Consider the following 15,412-nt stretch of genomic DNA (forward strand, 5'->3'; position numbering starts at 1 on the left):
CTAGGATACATAGTGAGGTCTAGCCTCCTTTATAAATAGGGCATCCTACCTCAAATAGATGAGAGAGAATGACTTTCTGAACAGGACCCCCAAAATCATGGAAAACAAGATGCTATTCCATTAAGCTACCTTGTTATTTGAAACAGGATCTCCCTATGTAGCCCTGGCTGGCCTCAAACTTACAAAGATTCACCTACCTCTGTTTCCAGAAGACTGCGATTAAGGATGTGAAGCACCATCCCAAACTCTACCTCACCAATCAGGGTAGGCCAGCTGACCAAAGAGCCCTTAGTGAACCGGCTGCCTCTGCCAGGCTTGCAGGGATATTCCATATGCATGCCCACCTTTTTATCTGGGTGCCAGGGGCTGAATTCGAGTCTCCATGCTTATTTAGCAGAACCTTTCTGATTGATTATATGTCATAGACAGACAGACTGATACGCGCACACACACTTTAAGATGAATCCTAATTTTCACAAAATGAAGACATAATAATTAATTACCTAAGTATGGTGACAAATGCATCTACTATCAGCACTGGAGGCCTGAGGCAAGGGAACTACTAATTCCAGCCAGCCAGAGCTACACAGTGAGAGTCTTCCTCATCTTTAGTCCCAGCACTCCAGAGGTGGAGAAAAATGGGCCTCCATATTTGAGAGCAGCCTGGTTGTTATGAGTGACTGTCCTCCAAGCCAATCAATTGCCATCTTAGAGAGTTCGGTTGTACCTCCTGGCAAAAAGATAACCCAGTTGGGTCTGTTAACTTTTTACACCACTTCACGGACGGGGAGAGTCAGGAGATTATCACCTAAGTATCTACACCTTACTGCTGGTGTATGTAACTCTGCCGTTTAATTGCACGTGGCCTCTGAGAAGTGTTAGACAGACCAGGGAAGACGAGGAGGGGCTCCATCTATGCAGCTTCACGGACACTCTCATCCTTGCTAGGTAAAGATTTTCCAGGTACAACTTGCTGAGAAGGGGGGCTCCCACATCCCTGTCAGTAACACCAAGAAATTTGTTGGTTCCCCAGAGTGAAGTCCAGCAGAACTGTGCCTAAGTTGTCCTTGGGATCATTGCTCATGTCTCCTCTGGGAAGTAATTTTAGCAAAATGGTCTACTTAGAGACACACAGTGAGTTTAAAAAAAAAAAAAGGCAAAGCAAAAACAAGGCTGAAACTTTCTATGCTGATGGCATGCTACATGCTCCTAAAACTTGCCAGATCAAATTAAAAAAAAAAAAGAATGCACCAAGATTTGGAAGAACTGAAAGGATAGAAAAGCCATTTGCTGAAATGAGAAAGACTGAGCAATATGGCTTATTCATAAAAAGCGAGAACTTTATGTTGGCCAAGTAAATTCTGAGATACATATTAAAATACCAACAGAGATGTAGACAGCTGGATAAACAAGTTCAGAATGCAATAAGGCAGTTCAAGTTAAAGATACAATGTGGGACTTGTTAGTACGTAAGAAAGCATTTGGAGGCTGGTAATATAGTTGAGCCATTACAAGGCCTGCCTGGTATGCAGAGTCCTGGGTTCAATCTCCCAAAGCATAAACCAGGTGGTTTATATGCCTATAGTCCCAGATCTAAGCCAGTTTAATGTCTGAGCTGGAGATATGGCTCAGTAGGTAAAATGCTCACTCTGCAAGCTAAGGACCAACATTCAGATCCACAGTGCTCAGGTAGAGCCTGGTGGTGCACACCTGCGATCCTAGGGTGGCCAGGCAGAGGCAGGAGGTTCCCTGGAGCTAACTGGCCAGCTAATCTTGCTGAACTAGTGAGCTCTAGGCTCAGTGAAGTCTTCTTATCTTTTAAAAGAGCTGAGGACATGGCTTAGGTGGTTAAGAGCATTTGCTGCTCTTCCAGAGGACCCACATCTACACACACACACACACACACACAGAGAGAGAGAGAGAGAGAGAGAGAGAGAGAGAGAGAGGAGAGAGAGAGAGACATAAACACATAAACATATATACAAATGGAACTTCAAGGTCATTCTCAACTATATAATAAATGCAAGGTCAGCCTGGGCTATGTAGGATATCCTATCTCGGGGAGGGGGTGGGGGAGGTACCAAGAAGACAATTAAACATAAGGCAAGGGGGGAGAAAATCTAGTTGGTAAGCACAGCGGCAATCTAGTATTTACAAAATGTGAAGAAAAGAAATCAGGATAAGGGTGAGAAGGATGCTAGTCAGGTCCAGGGGAAAGTCAAGCCAGAGAGAAAGAATGAGGCACAGCTAGACTCCTCCCTGAGGGTCAGCTGAGGGAGGAGAGTGCACTCCAGGGACTAGCTGTCCATGGCTCCTGAGGACCCCAAGCCCACCTACGAACATTCTGTGTTCGAGATAAGCAGCGTACACTGCAAGGTTCAGTTTGTACTAATTTAAAACACTGTCTATTTTTAAGTCAAAACCATTACTCCTGAAATGGAAGCTGTAGTACGTTAATCTATTTTAAAACACGTGTTTATTTTGGGTTACTATTTGGCATTCTAAGTGTTCTGGTAAATAATCACCTCCGATGTTTACCACTTTTACTTTCGCCTCATCAAACCTCAAATGTTGAAGTAAATAGTAAGAAAGCTTACTTCTTTCTTTTAAAGATGTAATCTTCATTTTACTAGTAGGTTAAAATACAACACTGGAAACAGATAGTCAAGGCTGTTAGTGTTGATGAACACGTGCTGGCAGAAAGCCAATAAAGTTCAGTCAAAAGTCATTCAGAAACATATGTATTGGAAGCTGGTGTGGCAATCCCAGCTCTTGGAAGTCTAAGTCAGGAAAATCAACCTTAGTTTGAAACTAGCATGCTCCACATAATGAATTCCTCCAAGTCAGGCTAGGCTACAATGTGAGAACATGTCTCAAAATGAAGCAAAACAAAACAAAAAATAGACTGCACATTGTCATCCAAATCTCTTAGTCTCAGATGGGCAGAGAGAAGTCATGAGTTCTTACCTATTTAGAGATGTTTTTAATACTAGGCTCTAGATGCTTGAAAGTTTTGGTATCAGAGTAATTTAAGTCCACTTTGAAGCCAAAAGGATACCGGCTTCCAAACATCTGCTCCATTTCAAAGTAACTGATATGTGTCTAAACAAGAAAAGCTGGGAGGGCTCAGCAGGTGACTGCCACCAAGCCTGGCCACCTGAGTGTGTGTCCCAGGACCTACATGATGGAAAGAAGGAAGTGACTCAAGTTATCCTGACTTCCACCTGTGCTCCCACACACAAGAGACTAATGAATCAAAATTACTACATTTTTAGAAAAAAGGGAGATAGGGACTGGAAAGTGGCTCGATGGTTAAGAGTTCTTGCTGCAGTTCCAATGGCCGCAAGTTCAGTTCCCAGTACCCACATGTGGTAGCTCATAATATCTCTCTCTCTCTCTCTCTCTCTCCCTCCCTCCCTCCCTCCCTCCCTCTCTCCCTCCCTCCAAAAGCCATGACTCCTAGAGCCCAGCAATTTTTGATACAAGTAACAAATCATTACCAACTATGTGTGCATACAATGGTTTGAGCCTCTCACTCTGGGACAGTTCTTTTGAGTCCTTTTTGGGTATTTCATTAAGCAGGCTACAGTCCTTGACATAAGCATTTCAGCCATCTCATTCAAACAGATTAGACACCAAACTGTTCCTAAATTTATCACTATGACATAAGTGGCAGTTAAAATCAGAAAATTCTTTAGTACAATTTAAATTTTACTTTTTCTTTTCAAGTTAACTACAACTAATTTCTCAGTAACAAAGTAACACATATTGCTACAAGTCAGTGGCACTTGACCCCTTCCCTGAGTTAACAATATTGATTCCTGTTATCATCAACTTAGGCTCACCCTGTTTCTGTCAGGTTGCTGAATAACTGCTACCTTTACACCACAAAGGCAGACTATGTTTAATCCTTTCTGTGGGAGATATATCAAGTCTTTTTTTAAAAAGGTATTTCTAATTATTTTATGTGTTATGTGTATTGTGCCTGCACGTATGACTGTGCACCGTATGTGGGCCTTAACTCATGGAAGCCAAAAGAGGATGTCAGATCCCTTGGAGTTATAGATGGTTGTAAGCTATGATGTAGGTGCTGGGATTGAACTCTGGTCCTCTGCAAGAGCAAGCAGCCAGAGCTCCCAACCACTGAGCCATCCCTCCAGCCTTGATATCAGGTCTGTTGATGTCAGGAATTGTAGATGCTAAGTACCACAATGAATGGATTACGTTCTTTACGTTCTTTACAAACAAAAGAAAGAAAGAAAGAAAGAAAGAGAGAGAGAGAGAGAGAGAGAGAGAAAGAAAGAAAGAAAGAAAGGAAGGAAGAAAGAAAGAGCCTAAAAATAAGTAACCCTATAACAAGGATACATTAAATGAAAATTTATTTTAGTGCATTTGCACTATTTAAGAGACTTCTTTTTCCTTTTAACAATTGATTGTAATTAGCACATTTTCAAAATTAATTTCCCGTGTTTCAGTGAGAATGTTTACATTCTGGGAAACATGGGAGGGGAAGAGAGGAAGGAATTATTAAAGGCTTCTTCTTCTGAAGAAACATGACTATGTAAGACTTACGCAAATGTCTGCTAAGCTCTGCGACCTAAAAACAATTATGTCACTGTACACAGCAGGAGGACAAGTTGTAATGAGCATCGAGTTTTTAAATCACTGACAACTTAGGGAAATTAAGATTACTCAAAGGCCCCTCTCTGGAGTCCTAAATATGGGAAGAAGGAGATGTGCCCATCTGGGGTTCTATACATATTTCACATCAACAAAACTGAAGTCATTTTTCCCACACACAACAGGAAACAGTGTTTTTCTTTCCCTAAGAACTGTGAGCAATGACAGCAATGGCTTTAAATGGCTCTGTATAAAAACACAAGAAGGGTGAGTCCTGTCCTATTAGTAAGTGCAGCCAAGCAGCAAGAACCTCTCTTCTTTTAAAAATAAAAAGAACCTTTTAAAGTAAAAAAAATAAAAATATTACCTTTGAAAATTATCTTTGCAGCTGAGTGGTGGTGTGGACCCTTAATCTCAGCACTGGGAAGGCAGAGGCTGGTGGATCTATGAGCTCTAGGCCAGCTTGGTCTATAGAGCAAGTTCCAGGACAGCTAAGAGAACACAGAGAAACTGCCTCAAAACACCCCCTCCACCACACACACACACACACACACACACACACACACACACACACACACACACACACGCAAAAAGAAAAGAAAAGAAAAGAAGGAAGGAAGGAAGGAGAGAGAGTGAGTGAGTTATCTTTACATTGCTTTCTAAACCAAAAACTACAAGTTACTCCCTATGGAAAGAATATAAAAGAAACTTATAAATTTGCATTTACAATAGGGCTCTCCCATCAAAAGTATTCTACACATTTTTCCTATCTGCACTTAGCATTAAATATCTAAACCTAGGGCTGGGAGAAATATTCCAACAGTTAAGAGCTGGCTGCTGCTCTGCCAGAGGTTTTGAGTTCAATTCCCGGCTTCCACATGAGGGCTCATAACAATCTTTAACTGTAGTTCCATGGGCTCTGATGCCCTCTTCTGGTGTGCAGACTGTACATAGAGACAAAATACACAAAATCAATAAATAAGTCTTTAAAACTAGTAATAAACAAACAGACCTGATTCTTGTGAGAGCAATAGTACAGCTATGTTTACTGTACCAACAGCAGTATAAACAATGCCAACAATGTTTGCAGTGCTACACTTTCTAAATATTATTTCCTAATCTCCTGGAAATAAAATACAACTTTCTTCAGCTTTAAAATTACCTCACTTAACTGGAAGATAAACTTTAGATAGCTACATGAGATTGTAAAAGGGCTGCAAACCTCAGATTCGCAACTGTTATCTCCATTAATATTTAACGTTCACTATTCATCCTACTTCTAAGGGATGTCACAGGTAAAATTGTGTATCTACAGTCACAGTGACAAATAAGAGAACAGCATGAACATTATAATTTGAACAAAGGGCAAATTGCCTGGGCTGTGATGAAGAGTTTAGCTTTTTTATCCTAATTAGTTGGAAATCTGCGTGAGTGCTTTCTCAGAGCAGCTCTTAGCTATCTTGCGCCTCCTGTTTTACCTTCCACCTATGCAGCGTTTAACTTAAGTTGACACTTCTGGATCCTTCAGCCAACAAAGATCAACCATAAAATTACTTCAAGTAGAAATAGCTGCGCTCTGCAACAGCTACCTCTGCATTGCTAGACGCTTATCCAGATGGTAGATTTATACCATTGTCATTCTTAGTTCCTTAAATGTAAAAAATACCCACAGAATGGAAGCGTACCTCTAAATTGGTTTAAATATGGCACCAAGTTATTTTTAGTCAAGCTTTAAAAAGGGACTTATCATTCTTCTCAAAGGCTAATCTACTCAAGTTGCTCCCATGTTAAAAAAAAAATAAAAATAAAGGGCCAATTTATCTGTTTTGAAAATTAGAAATGTTATTTATGCACTGCTCAACAAAATGTTAGGAGAGTCCTCACATCAAATCAAGGTCAGAGTCATGCCTATTGTTTATAAAAACACAGTCTTTTCGAGCACTAACATGGTTAAATGTTATCTATGTGTACTTAAAATAATTCTTATCAAAACATTAAAATTATTTTTTGAAACTTCTCATCCTATACTATACAGAGTGAAAAGGAAAACTCACATGACTAGAAGTTGTTTATTTGTGGAAAAAAAAGAAATATTCACATCACATTTATTTGAAATCTGGATTCCCTCCTTGCATGATAGAAAGATGCAAAGACAAACACTTCCAAATAGCCAGACAGCTCATCCCACAGTTGTAACTTTCATCATGCTTCTCAAAGTGGAGCGGTGAGATCAGCTCACAAACAGCTTAAGCAGCAGAACTAGAAATCGGTGGTAGTAGTATCAGGCTACATAACAGCCTCTCCGAAGAATATGAAGTAAGAGAACGAAAATGTGCTGGCAACAACCCAAAAGACGGACAGACACAGCTTTGAGTGATGAAGCTTGGGGCTTACAGTGGAGAGCAATTCATCTTCCCTGACCCCACAGCTTGGCTTCCCTTACTTTAACCCCAAAATAGCCACACAGAAGTTATTTAACTCGACCAACCTTCTCTCTAAATAGAAGCTGAAGGGCACGTGGCCTTGCAAAGACCTGCTTAGATACAATCATCCCTAAGAAGGGAGCCTGTCTTCAGCTATGTGAGCATGGAAATCAGACGGGATTATACTGAAATTACGCTGTATGGAATAGCCTTTGTTCCCCCAAGAACTGTGCCCACAGCATCATTCTGAAGGTCTGGAGATATCTTTGTTGTCCCTTTGGACACTTTGAAACTGACCAGCATTGAAAATTAGTCAACTTTCTCAAAAGAAGAAATCCTATCAGATTAATCAAGCAATTCTGTTAAGAAACGATTCTTCTACTTTAGTCAAAATGTTACTTTATTTGTCAGTTTAGAGTTGGTATCACTATGTAACCAGGCCAGCCTGGAATTCCTTCTGTAGGCCAGAGTGGCTTGAAATTCAACAATCCTCCCGCCCAGCCCCCAAGGGCTGGGATTTAAGGCATTCACCACCACTTGTGGCTTCCTTTATATATTACTTTTATAATTCCATCTTGACCAAATCATTATTAAAATAGGATTGTAAATTCCAACTCTTGAACCTCTGATAACTTCTAAGCATAACTTTTCTCTAAGGGAATCAAGAAGCTGGGTGTGTCAGTGCAGGCCTGTAATCCTAGCGCCCAGGAGATGCAGGCAAGAGGATCAGGAACTCAAGCCTACCCTCTGTTATAGAGTTGAAAGCCAACCTGGGCTATCTGAGACCCTATGTCAAACAAACAAACAAACAAACAAAAAAAGGAACCCAAAAAATGTCATTATTTTAGGCTGAAAAAGATCAGATTCGACTCATATCAATATGTATTTATTTAACATGTATTTTGTGCCACACATTATTCTGAGAGTGGAGGAACCAAAGGCGATATATGTACATGGTCTCAAGGGAGTTGATCTGGTTGGGGACATCACATGACATACTCAATGTACTCTACTGACAGTCAAAACAAAGAGCCTTGGTATTGTTGAAGAAAGAATGGGTAAATCTAGAAAAATTCCAAAGGCATCACAAGATTTGAGTGGTACTTGAAGAATGAGAATTTCACAAGGGAAAGAGGAATGCTGAAGGCCAAAAATGGAATAAACAAAGATTCCCCACCCCTCCAAAAACAAAACGAAACCCACAAAACATGACATGAAAAAAAAAAGAAGAACAAAAAAGCAAAACCCATGCAGCAAGGGTAAAAATGTGTGTGGAGTGTGTGCTGGGTCTCCTTCCCTTGCCCCATGTCAGACACCGCCAATCAGGCAGAGCAGGTTTAAAAACCACACAAAGTCTCAAAATCCTTCTGAACAGATAAAACAAAAAACAAGACCATGATAGGATATGTCTATGCTACTCTGAATGTACGAACAGGATGCAGTAGGACCTGAGGCTAGATGAGCCAATTAAAAACAGAGTATATGACCATGAATTTGAGGCTAACAAGATTAGATTTTTCCCCTATAAGGACTGAGGATAAGCAAAAGGTTCTGTGAGGGATAATTGGTTCTGGCACTGTGAAGAATAGATGTGAGCAGGCCTGGGAGCAGAGAGAAGTGAGCTGATCTGCAGGATTAGCCCTACCTACACTCTCACTCTGCGGGAGGCCAGGGAGGTGATGGGAGCTCTACACCATCTCAGCTACTTTAACAGATTCAGGCTAGGCGGGGCTACATAAAACCCGTTCTACCTCAAAATAAATAAATTAATTAATTAATTAATTAATTAAATAAAAGGTTGACAATGTAGTTCAGGGACAGAGCACCTGTCTAGCATGTATGAAGTCCCCCAGTTCAACATACAGAACTCCAAAAAACAACAACAGTGGCTGTGGGCCAAAAGAAAAGTGGAAAAACCTACGGCAGGCTCTACAACAAAGCAGGGTTTTTGGATTTTAAAAACCTTGTTTCAAAATACAAACTATGGGGTAAAGTCACATGATCAGAATTCTCAAGTAGTACTTAGAAAGGAAGGGAAAGGCTGGAATTAAAGAATGAATAACGATGAGACTCAAGAGTACTCAAGACCATAAACTCGGAAGTAGGTGTTCCAGGGTTAGCATCAAAAATGGGAACATCATCATGACCAGACTGGCATCAGCAAGTCTCTCCAGCCCTGAGGCACCGATACTCTGTCTGGCCAAGTAACAGACACATTTCACCTCACATGCCCTGGACCCGGGGCAGACTCAGGCTGAATGAAGAGCAGAAAGCAAAGCTCATTTTAAAACCAAGGCTCACCCAAAGCTCTAAAGCTGCACATCTCTCATCAGAGGTGTAATTTATATGAAATGATACCCATGTGCAAGCTTTAAATTCTGTTACTACTTTGCATGGAATACAATTTATCTGTAGAACTTTGGACAATATAAAAAAAAAAAACCTAACCCCCACAATTTATGCAAAATGTTTACTAAATGTCATTATTCTAAAGAAATATAAAGCTTCAGGGCTGGGGATGCAGCTTAGGGGCTGAAGACTTGCCTGGCATGCTCAAAGCCCTAGGTTTAGCTGTTATAAACAAAGGCTAAAGTAACAGTGTGGATTCCAACCATAGTAAGAGGCTGGCATCACGGTTCTAAGACCTAAGGGTATTCAAATTCAGGGATAAAATTACCCCACAGTGAATGCCAACAATACATCTCACTCTACAGGACACACGATCAAGGGTTCTACTTGGCTCCCATTCTGTTCTGTACCATTAACAACCTCACAATTGGAGCCAATCCTGGACACCTGTAATCCCAGCACTTGGTGACGTGAGGCAGGAGGATGTAGAGGAAGGAGGACATGGAGTTCAGTTGCCCTCTGCTACACAATGAGTTTGAGGCCAGACTGAGAAACAGTAAGACCATCTCAAAATTAAAAACAAAAACTCACGAAAGGGACTCTCGTTCTCTTAAAAGAAGGCAAAATGAAAAATATGAACTGAAGAGAAAATGTATACGGTTGGTTTAAGAAAGCAAATCCAACATTTATCATCGCTTCTCTCTTAGCAGAAAGAATGAATTAGTCACGGGAAGGGTCACCTTGTCATGATGTCATGCTAAAGTCATTACAGAACTTTACACATGTTACGCTTCCTCCCAGTCAATCACAAAAGAAGTCATCCCAAGAGCGAGGTCAAATTCCATTCTAACTAAAAGATCTCCAAACTTAAAGGGCTACCTAGTCCATAATATCCAAAGGCCAAACGCAGAACCCCCTCCTCCCCACCTTAAAAAAAAAAAATCAGTCCTTCCCCATTAGCTAACTGTAATGGAATGTGGCCCATACACAATGGCTTTCCCAGTCTTCGTTTTCTCAGAAAACATAAAGAAGACTTAATCTCTCTCATAACAAGAATATGTTTTTGATATAAAAAAAAGTGTAGTGTTAACTATATTAACAATCAGGGCTTTTAAGCCCTTTCCCTGCTCACCAGCCCACTCCCATTCTCAGGAGTGTTCTGCCTTTCTCAATGATCTGTCCCTATTTCCACTCATTAAGAATACTTTAAGGGCTGGAGAGATGGCTCAGCGGTTAAGAGCACCGACTGTTCTTCCTGAGGTCCTGAGTTCAAATCCCAGCAACCACATGGTGGCTCACAACCATCTGTAATGAGATTCGATGCCCTCTTCTGGTGTGTCTGAAGACAGCTACAGTGTACTCATATACAATAAATAAATCTTTAAAAAAAAAATTAAAAAAAAAGAATACTTTAAAATAAATAAATCATATTGGTAATTAGTAGAAAGCATAAGTTAGTGGGCACCTGTACTCAATTGCAGAGACCAACACACAGCCATACCATACATACATAGTTAATAAAAATATTTTTGAAAGGGGAGTGGCTAGAGAGAGTTCAGCAGTTAAAGAGTTCTAGCTGCTCTTACAGAGAACCCAAGTTCAGTTCCCAGCACCCACATCAGGAAGCTCTCAACCACCTACATCCGGTTCCAAGAGATCCGACACTTTCATGGACAAGGTGGGTGGGAGAGGGGGACAGGCACACCCACACATACCCATGCCGAGAGAGAGAGAGAGAGAGAGAGAGAGAGAGAGAGAGAGAGAGAGAGAGAGAGAGAACGAGAACACATACAACCTGGGGTTTTACTCCTTTTTTAAAAGAAAGCTTTTGCAAGTTATTTCTATATTTTAACCCAAGTCATTTTAAACAATTCTACCATTTAATTCATCCAAAAATTCTCACAAGAAAACCCCATGAAGGATATAATTTACTTACATTCTTCCTACACCTTCATACATGTTAGTCTCATCCACCAGTGTCATGATCTCCGTGTCCGTAAGGTGTGCGTGCTTTTTTGTCCTGTTTAGCTGTTCAATCTGTATGTCTGCAAGCTTCACCTTCTGTTGAGTATCAATAACTTTGGCTTGAAGCTCTGTGAAGGCCTAAGAAAAACAAGTGCTTGATTTAGTAGGCTAAACTTAAGTCAAGGGGTTGGGGATTTAGCTCAGTGGTAGAGCGCTTGCCTATGAAGCGCAAGGCCCTGGGTTTGATCCCCAGCTCCGAAAAAAAGAACCAAAAAAAAAAAAAAAAAAAAAACTTAAGTCAAATTTAGATTTGTTAAAACAGAACATGCTAACCAGACAAGGCTGTAAAATTTACCAAGATAATGAGAGTCAACAGAATTGTAAATTCTAAAAGTACACTATTCATTGACTCTATTCATAGAGGATGTGATCAATATGAATAAGCAAAATAAATGTGCATTAAAAAAATAGCTATACATCAACTAACCACAGAGTAATAAAAGAGATAAATAAAATACTCAGGAGATAAACCCAAGAGATTCAATGCAAGAAACAACTTACTACATCTGTATTATGTAACTAGAATCCAAAACACCTCACATTATATCAAAATCCTGGCTGGAGAGCCAGACCTGGTGTCTCCCACCTATAATCCTAACAACTGCGAGGCAGAAGCAAGGGGTTCAGGAGCTGTTTGGAATTCCGACTCATAAGATATTTGAAGCCAGGCTGGGCTACAAGACACCTAGTCTCACAAAAGAAATTTTTTTTAGGGGATTGAGATTGACTCAGCAGATAACAGCACTGTCCACCAAGCCTAATGACCTAAGTTTGACCCTGGGAACTACTTGGTAAGAGAACACTTGAGCACACTTTCAAATGCACAAACTACATTTTAAAATTAATTTTTAATCTATCTATAAATAGATAAATAGATGGGTGGGCAGACAGACAGACAATGGTTCACAGATGGCTCAGCAGGTAAAGGTACTTCTTACCATGCCTAACAACCTGAGTTCCATCCCTGGGACCTGAACCTACATGATAAAAGGAGAAAACGCTTTATATAAAGATATAGATACATAGCTGAGATTTACATGTCAGGCACAGAAATGCATTAATCCTAGAACCCAGGAGGATCTCTTGTGATTTCTAGGCTAGCCTAGTCTACCTATATAGTGAGTTCCAAGCTAGTCCAGGATGCATGGTGAGACCATGTCTCAAAAAGAAAAAGAGAAAAAGAAAGAAAAGCTTACAAGGCTGAGATTTATAGCATGAGAGAATGCTATCTAAGGCTAAGTTTACATGTTTCAAGACAAGAATGGCAGAAAGATGCACATATTTAGCATCCCCAGAACAATAGCAAGTGGCTTCTTTTATTAGGAACAGCTGTTTCAGCTGTCGTATTACTTAGGCACAGGTTAACCAGAGACAGCTACTTATGATGTTACTTATGGGAGCTAGGGAAACAGTGCAGTCAGCTGACCCAGGGTTCACTCCCCAGGACCCACAAGGTGGCTGAGCTTGGGAGCTGATGGGATGGCTCAGGGGTTAAAAGCACTGGCTGCTTTTGCAGAGGACCAGGTTTGGTTCCCAGTACCCACATAGCAACCCACAACCACATGTTAACTACAGTTTCAGGGGGATGCAAAGCCCTCTTCTAGCCTGAGAGGGATGCACACATATGGTATACAGGCATTCATGCAGGCAAGACACATACATAAAAATACAACTTGTTGTTGTTTAATGCTAGGCATGAAGGGCAAGGGGGAAATAAAGGTCCCAGCAGCTCACAAGACAATCTCGCCAAAGTGGCAATCCCTAGGTCCCAGTGAGAGGTCTTGTCGAATGCAGGAAGCCCTGAGTGCAAATCCTAGCACTAGGGAAACTGGGTGTAGGGGTGCATGCCAACTACATAGCCAAGTTCCAGGCCAACCTAGGCGACATGAGACTCTGTCTCTTGGGAAAAACAAAACCAGAATCCAAATCTGGGCCAGTAGATGGCTCAGCTTGCCTAGAAGGCCTGATACCAAGAGTTCAATCCCCAGGACCCACCTCATAAGAGAGAACTAACTCCCAAAAATTGTTCTCTGACTTCCACTAAGCACCTTGCAAAATGTACACACACACAACTTTTAAAAATGTTTCTCACCTAAAAAAAACCTACTGAACAAAAAAAAAAAAAAAAGGATTACAGTAATTCCAAATGCTAGACTCCGTTTTAAAAATGTGTTTACTGGGGTTGGGGATTTAGCTCAGTGGTAGAGCGCTTGCCTAGAAAGCGCAAGGCCCTGGGTTCGGTCCCCAGCTCCGAAAAAAAAAAAAAAAAAAAGAAAAGAAAAAACAAAAATGTGTTTACTATTGTTTGTGTGAGCACCGAGCAGTGTACTAGTGTGTGCCTCTAAGATTAGAGAACAACTTTGTGTAGTTCTCTCCTTCTACCGTTGGTTCCAGGGATAGAACTTAAACAGCCAGGCGCCTGGCAAGTATTTTCACCACTGACCCATCTTGCTGCCTGGGGCTCAATCTTTTAAGACTTTTCTTGCCAGGGACCCTAGCACATATCTGTTACCCTAATACTCTGAAGGCAACAGCACTAAAGTACATTAGGGGTTCAGGGCCTGACCAAACTAAACCAAGCTAACCAGAAAGAAAAAAAAAAAAAAAAAAACACTAGAAGTTTACCTTTCTAGAAAAGTACATTTAAACAGAATGAGTTCTAGGGTCCTTTCTAATTACAGCTAACTCTCCACAAAGATAGCACAGCCAGGATCAGTCCCAAGACTGTTAAGTAGCAAAAATGTTTCCAATTAACAACCCATTTATAAACAGGCATTTGACTCAAGACTAATTCCCAGAACTCAAGAGGCTGAGGCAGAAAGACTGCCTGGAATTCAAGGGCAATAAGTCCCACGTCAATCTAGAACACCCTGAGACATTGTCTCTTAAAAAAAAAAAAGCAAAATAACAAAATCATTTCTAAGCAACGGATTGAACAAAATAATAATAACAACAACAACAATCCAATTCCTCTGAAAGGTCTTTTGGAAAACTTACTTGGGGAGGAGGGGTAGTGTATGAGCTCTTTACAAAGGTGATGGGGAAGGGAGGATTAGAGCCTTGACAGGAGTCAAGCAGTGTCTGCTTATTTGAGGTGTAAATACAGAAAGACCTTTCAAGGTATAGTGTAGAATAAATGACCTAAAAGCAAAGATTGAACCTGGAGTTTTTCAAATCAAATGAGGAAACCAAACTGCAAGTTCTCCTGCAAGCATCCTGACAGGCATCATCACTGTGAGACACTGTCTTCAGTCCTTGCTATGAAATTGGTACCCGACGGCTCCAAAACACAGAGAGATGTCTCTGAAGTTCCAACATAAGAACACACTGCAGCCCAGCCCGCGTGCGACCCAGCAACCTAAACCCACCAGAAACAGCTCCTGCGAGCAAGAGCCTCCACCTGAAGCAGAGCGGGTCCGGTCTCAAGGCTTCGGGAGGCCAGACCCCGCCCCCTACAGTCTCCTTCCTCCAGCGAAACGCGAGCTTTCCCCCTCCCCCCTCACGCCCCCATTTTCGTCCCTACTCGCTTTATCATTCAAACAGAAGTGTCTGTCTGCTGAAAATCCCCCCTTACCTTCTTCAACTCCAGATCCACGGAGGCGGCCATATTGAAGGACACTATGCGCCTGCGCTAGAGGCAAGCCGGAAAGGGGTGGGGGAAGGGCGCTTGCAGGTTTTATTGGTAGGCTTCCTTCTGCGCCTGCGCAAAGGTGAACTCAACTAACCCAGATTTCTCAGCTTGTAATCTACCCGACTCTACCACTCTGCCACGAGACAAATGACCCTGAACATTGAAATTCTGATTATATTTGATAAACGTGTAACTGCCGAGATGTAACTTGCTCCTCCACATACAATTAGAAAAACATCTTCACTTGGGCTGCGGAATTGAAACAGGTTTGTCGGTCAGCTCATCAATCATTCATTCAGTTCCTGTGCTGTCAGTCCAGCTTCGGGCATGCCAGTAAGACCATTAGCAATATGGTTCATCTAAA

The 15,412-nt window shown here is 41.3% G+C and overlaps 1 protein-coding gene across 2 annotated transcripts in view; it reads right to left on the reverse strand.

Annotated features, from left to right (window-relative positions):
* Pfdn1 (prefoldin subunit 1) overlaps window positions 1-15,126 on the reverse strand; it is a 52,989-nt gene extending 37,863 nt beyond the window's left edge. The window contains exons 1-2 of one of the 2 annotated variants that reach the window (NM_001108427.1): window positions 14,992-15,051; window positions 11,329-11,495 (exon numbers count right to left, since the gene is read on the reverse strand). In NM_001108427.1, coding sequence (NP_001101897.1) covers window positions 11,329-11,495; window positions 14,992-15,024 — 200 coding nt within the window. In that variant the 5' untranslated portion in view covers window positions 15,025-15,051. Of the gene's footprint in view, window positions 1-11,328; window positions 11,496-14,991 lie in introns of both variants that reach the window. The other variant, XM_039096961.2, reaches the window with a different exon arrangement.
* Window positions 15,127-15,412: the final 286 nt, after the last annotated feature.

This window comes from Rattus norvegicus, chromosome 18 (assembly GCF_036323735.1).
Source record: "Rattus norvegicus strain BN/NHsdMcwi chromosome 18, GRCr8, whole genome shotgun sequence".
Taxonomy (NCBI): Eukaryota; Metazoa; Chordata; class Mammalia; order Rodentia; family Muridae; genus Rattus; species Rattus norvegicus.